The following is a 6,307-nucleotide window of genomic DNA, read 5'->3' as shown; positions in this document are numbered from 1 at the left end:
TCACACTTAAAACTTTGCATCGTCCCTGATGCAAAATAAAAGAAAAGGAAAACAAGAGAAAAGAGAAAACTAAGAAGCAATAAAATAATCACGAACTAGAAAATAATAAAACTAAATAAGTCGAAACTAGAAAGCAATAAATGAACAGGGAAAGTAATAAAAGATAACATGGGGTGCCTCCCATTAAGCGCTAAATTTAACGTCGTTAGCTTGACGTTACCTCTCTAGCCATCAAGTGATTGGAGAAGAAAAATCCCCTTCTTTCCATCAACTTCCTCTTCCAAGTATTTCTTCAAGTGGTGTCCATTTATAAACTCTCTTAAGCTCGAACCCTTCACGTCATTATGTAAGGAACCACATTTGCCCGAATCAAGAATTATGCCTCCATTCTCTTTTCCTTCTTTTTCAACACTCTTTTGTTCAACAAGTAATGAGAGTCTCGGATCATTCACATGAACCAGCAAGTATTGGGAATCATTGGATATATAGATAGGCAAATGTGTGCCATTATCCTTAAGAACTCCAATGCCTCCCAAATTCAAAATTTCTTTGAAGTTCTCTCCAAGGGAAGTGTTCTCCATTGGTGGGACATCCTCATTCAAATCATGTGCTCTATTGAGAACTTCCTCATCTAATGGGCAACTCTCTATATGTTCCTTGCCATCATTACCTTGCAACTCTACATTTTCCTCCCAGCTTGGTGTCTCCATCTCAATGCATTTATCAAATATTTCTTCATCTCCCTCTCTAAGATCCTCATCATCCTTTTTATTTCTCTCAACTTCATGACCTTCATTTGGCAAGAGCAACTCTTCTAGAACCTCTCCATTAAATGAATCTTGAAGTGGCTCTTGAATTGTCAAATCTTGCTGTCGAGCTATCATGTGATCGAGTCGAGCATTCATGCGATCAAGTTGAGCATTCATGTGATCTTGTAACTCCAGATATTTCGAGCACAATTGCATTATCTTGGTCTCTTTGGACTTCATCTCAATTATTTGGTCAAGTGATTGACAATCTTGTTGAAACTCTTGGTACGGCAACTCTTGAGCTCGCCCTTGATACTCGTAATTGGGATCCATGATAAAGCAATTTTCCGCCTCATGAGGTCCACCACATATCATGCACCGTGAGGGTTGTGGAGTAGGTGGTGTACATCTTTGATAAGTAGCTTGACTCATGTTGGCACAAAATCCTTGAGTAGATTGTTGAGGGATATGGTTGGTAGGGTTGAGCATCTAACAATTTTCCACAAAGTGATTCCCACCACAAAATGAGCACCATTGGGGTTGTGATGTTTGATATGAACTTTCTTGATAATATCCTTGACTAGAGTTGACAAAATTTGAGAAAGGGAATTGTTGTTCCATTCCTCCGTATTCTCGATTCATATTCCAACTCATCTCATAACCTTGAGAAGGAGGGTAAAACGGTGGCATGGTTCCTTGGAATGCATATCTATCCATAAACTAAATCACACTCAAAACAATGAACTTGTTATGGGTTAGCAAAACAAAATAAAATAAAAAAAATAAAAATGGAATAGTCTCCTAGAATAAAGATTTCACTAATGTTAATACTGGAAACGCCACTTCCCCGGCAACGGCGCCAATTTGATGCGTAGTATATTTGCAAACAAATAATTCTCGGAGTACGAGTTATCGATCCACAGGGAAGTGGTTGTATCAAGCACTAGTTACTAACTTATTCATTAGAGCTAATCCTAACAATTACTTAGATGATTGATTGGCATAAAATAAATAAAATAAAACAGAGGTTCAGGATTTTGAAAACAATTAGAGAGAAGTTGAGATTCACGGGATTCAAGTATTTAATCACCTAGTGCCAATTATCATTTGCAATATTTAGTTTGGAATTAAGATTTGTGTGGGAATGCAAAGTGGAATCGAATTACTCCCGTAATCTCTATTCCTAGTGAATTTCCACTCCCATGGCTTAAACACCCAATAAGATCAAAGATCAGCATTCAATTATTCCTAATTACTACCATCTCCCGATGAGCAATAATCTAGAATAAACTTCCCCTAATAAGTTCCCCTTTCCCAAGGACCAACTATTAGGTGCAATCGTGTGTGCCCTAATTTATGCCCCAACTCCCATTGGTGACACAAACATGGCTATGAAGCTAGTAACTATGGCCATTAATTACAAGCATCAAACAATATTATCACGATTGCAACACAAGTATTAAACCCAAATAATAATATTTTAAAGAAACTGAGAGCTCAGGCACATAGGTTCATAAACACTTTTACCCAAGAATCTCTAAAGAATTTAGTCAAGCATGACTAAATTATACATAGCAAATATAAATAAAGAATTACAAATCATCAAAAGAGTACAAGAATTAACCAGACGATTTTCCCAAATCTCCCTAGTCTTCTTCTTGCTTTCCAAGACAACTTGTGGCTCTTGATTTCTCTCCTTCTTGTCTCCAAGAATCTCTGAATTCTCTCGGTGCGGTCTCCCTTATTAGGTTTGAGGAAGGAGGGATTTTATAGTGGGTAAAAAGTTGAGATGAAATAGGAATCTTGTACCAAATTGGACTCAAATTCTAATTCCTATATTTAAATAAAGAAATTGTCGTCTTTAATGATATTTAGAATTTGGAAGATTCCTTGAATTGCTAACTTTTAATATGGAGATATGAGCCTTGAAATCCGCGCAATTCATATTAGGAAAAGAGATCTCGCGCTTGTATTGAATTTTGCCCAGTTGCGCCACTTTAAGCGTCTATTTTTTTTATCCGCGCCACTTTAGGCGTCTGTTTTTATTCCAGAAACAGACGCATATTCGACGCGTCGAGACTTCCTGTGCGCGAATTAATTAGCTACTGGAAAATTTCGACGTGTCGAGCCAAGGGCTCGACGCGTCGAGTCCACTGGGCCCCGAACTCATCCAAAATTGCTCCAAACTCATCCTTGAACTCCCCTTGGTCATATCTTTGACCTAAAATGGTTCAAAAACACTAACAAACACCGTAAAATATTCAAAACAAGTGCGAACCATAATTAAATGATAATAGCAAGGAAAACATGTATTAAATAAGCAAAATTAAAGAGCTTAATTACTGTGATGATTCAAAATAACCATAAAAACAAGCACAGATGTGATAACATCATTAATGAAGCATTTTTTTGAGAAATTGGTGGGCCAAACCGCCTACGGCATTTGCGGTGGATAGATCTCGAAAAAATACGCGATTTTTAAAAATTGTCCAAAACGGACAACTGAGTCAAAAGTTAGAATAGAATTTTAATCCAAAATTATTGTACGAATGAGAAAGTATAAATCAATATATTTTTATTAGGAAGAGAGATTATTTAGGAATTGGGCGGAAAGTTAAAATTCAGGATTTTGTTTTTATATATAGTATAGATTATAATAGGAATTGTATTACACTATTTTATAAAAGTAAGAATAGAATTTTAACCCAAGTGCTCTGTCGGGTCGAAGTGTGGGGGGCCCTTAAGTTGGGGTTCAGCCTTTTGGAAGAAGAATAAATTTTAATCCAGAATTATTGTACGAATGAGAAAGTATAAATCAATATATTTTTATTACGAAGAGAGATTATTTAGGAATTGGGCGGAAAGTTAAAGTTCAGGATTTTGTTTTTATATATAGTATAGAAGTATAGATTATTATTATTATTATTATTATTATTATTATTATTATTATTATTATTATTATTATTATTATTATTATTATTGACAATAATTTAAATATTTAAAATCTAAATAAATTTAAAATTTTAATATAAAGTATTAATATTGGCACCTACTTTTTGCGCTTCACGCATAAAAAATACTAGTAATAATAATAAAAGCCTTTGTCCAAGGTAGAGATCTTGTATTACCAAAAGATTGTCCCTTGTGCCAAATGCCTTATGGTCGAGCGGTATAGTTGTACCTCTCAGGTTCAAACTTCAGTGTGGGAGCTTTATATTAAAAAAAATAAAAGAGAGGAATAATAAGTGTCCGGAATAAGTGTCAAATAGGCTAATGCAATTAGGGTAATGAACCTAAAAATTCAACAATTGGGTCCCTAAACCGGCCAGGTTTCTTCGTCTCCGGCCGGAGTCTTGTTTTTTTTTTTTTTTTGATGACCTGTTGACATGTTGGAAACTTTCAAATTGAAAGAATTGTTTGAAATTGGTTAGTTTAGAAACCAAATTGTTAGTTTTTTAGGTTCAGTGGCCTAATTACATCATTATGTGTAGTCGGATCATGTGTAGTTAGATGGCCTATTTAACCCTTATTTATTTAAAATAAAAAATAAAAAATTGCCCATTGACTTGGTGTTCAGTAGTTGATCTGAAATTGGCAAGAAGGTGCAAGAACAAAATATTAGGGGCAGAATCATGACTAGATCAAAACTTGAGGTACTGAAATGCAATATTTCCTATTCCAGAAGAACCTTGCTTAAACCCTCCCAGTATTAGCCGTAACATTCTCGACACAATGCATTTCATCAGCCGCTCTCTTCCAAACTCCGTCCGCCGGTGCCACCATCAGCAGCGGCGGCGCACGCTTTACGACGGCGCGTCATCAATCAGATGCGTCCGGGACCGGGGCCTCGACCACGCCGTGGAGAGGGAGAGGAGCCTCAAGCAGGTGTGGAACATCAAGAACCTCATCAAATCCGAGCCTTCAATCTCTCTCCCTCTCAACCTCATCACCCAATCCAAGGACTCCCTGCAAATCCCCACCCGCCCCATCGAATTCCTCCGCAAATACCCTGCAATTTTCCAAGAATTCTTCCCGGGCAGCGTTAACATCCACCCCCACATCAAACTCACCCCCGAAGCTCTCACCCTCGATTCGGAAGAGCAGCTGCTCCACGACAGCGTCAGCTACCGGGAAAATGTGGCGGACCGGCTCTTGAAGCTTCTGATGATTGGTAAAACTAACAAAATCCCATTGTCTGTGCTTGATAGGCTTAAATGGGATCTGGGTTTGCCCCAAGATTACGCGAAAATGATAGTCCCTGAGTTCCCAGATTATTTCCGGGTCAGCAATGGCGGAGATGCGGCAATGTTGGAGTTGGTTTGTTGGAGCCATGATCTTGCTGTTTCTGAGATGGAAAAGAAGGGGGAAAGTGAAGGGTTTTGTTTGAGCTATTCCAACGGTTTTGAGATGGATAAAAAGCACAAGAAATGGGTTGATGAGTGGCAGAAATTGCCTTACCTTTCACCATATAACAACCCAATCCACCTTTCTTCAAAGAGTGATGAATCAGATAAATGGGTTGTTGGGATTTTGCATGAAGTTCTTAGTCTCTGTATTGGGAAGAAGGCAGAGAAGGAGAATGTGCTTGTTTTGGGAGAGTATTTGGGGCTAAGGTCTAGATTTAAGAGGGCATTTCTGCAGCACCCTGGAATCTTTTATGTTTCAAGTAAGATTGGCACACATACTTTGGTTTTGAAAGAGGCATATAAAAGAGGTGCTTTGCTTGGTAGGTGTTCTATGATGGAAATGAGGTTTAAATATATTCGCTTAATGAATAAGGTGACTGAGGATGAAAAATCTAGCCATGATAAGAAGGAAAAGAAGCCAGAGAAGTTCGATTGTGAGGATGAGAATGGGGAAGAAGATGAAGATGAAGATGGAGATTTTAATAGTGACTATGATGATGAGGAGGAGGAGAGAAGTGAGGATAAAAAAGAAAAGAATGGAGGAAAATCGAGTTTTAACACAAAATTCAAAGAGAATCCTTCAAGAAGGTTAGCTCAAAGAAATTCCACTCGGAACACGAAAGGGAGTTCTCCAATATCCTCTAGGAGAAATGGAAGACATCGTGATATTCGGGAGGGGAAGGAAGCAAACAACGGAGGGAGAACGAATTTTAACACAAAATTTGAAGGGAAGAAGCCTTTAAGAGCCATGCCAATGAAGTTAAATGGGAGACAAAACAGGGAAAGAAGTTCAACTGAGATTTTGTAGGACACAGAACAAAGAGTCATTAGAGATCACAGAACAAATCAAATGTGATTTTGAAAGGTTCATTAATCTGCAGAAACAATAAAATAAAGGTTTGGCTAGTCCTGTTTTACTATGTTTGTGATTTTGTGTGCTTCTAATTGCCTGTCACAAAATGTGGCATGCTTTTGGCCTTTTAGAATTTGTTACTTCATGTATGGTGTCCCAACACAATTAGAATTAAGGCTTATTTAGTTAAATATCACTCTGTGTATATAATTGTTAGTAGATTCTGGCTAGCAGACATTTGCACACACTTAAAAGTTTAGTTTTGATAACTTTAGCAGCTTTCTTAGTTCAATTATGGT

The 6,307-nt window shown here is 37.5% G+C and overlaps 1 protein-coding gene across 1 annotated transcript; it reads left to right on the top strand.

Annotated features, from left to right (window-relative positions):
* The first annotated feature begins 4,481 nt into the window (after positions 1–4,481).
* On the top strand, positions 4,482–5,963 carry LOC109177254 (protein ROOT PRIMORDIUM DEFECTIVE 1). The gene has a single exon (XM_019326569.1). It carries the CDS (start codon positions 4,482–4,484, stop codon positions 5,961–5,963), a length of 1,482 nt encoding a protein of 493 aa, XP_019182114.1.
* The last annotated feature ends 344 nt before the right edge of the window (positions 5,964–6,307 follow it).

This window comes from Ipomoea nil, unplaced genomic scaffold (assembly GCF_001879475.1).
Source record: "Ipomoea nil cultivar Tokyo-kokei standard unplaced genomic scaffold, Asagao_1.1 scaffold0804, whole genome shotgun sequence".
NCBI lineage: Eukaryota > Viridiplantae > Streptophyta > Magnoliopsida > Solanales > Convolvulaceae > Ipomoea > Ipomoea nil.
The sequence above is the reverse complement of the archived record's forward strand: the minus strand, read 5'-3'. Positions and strand labels throughout refer to the sequence as shown.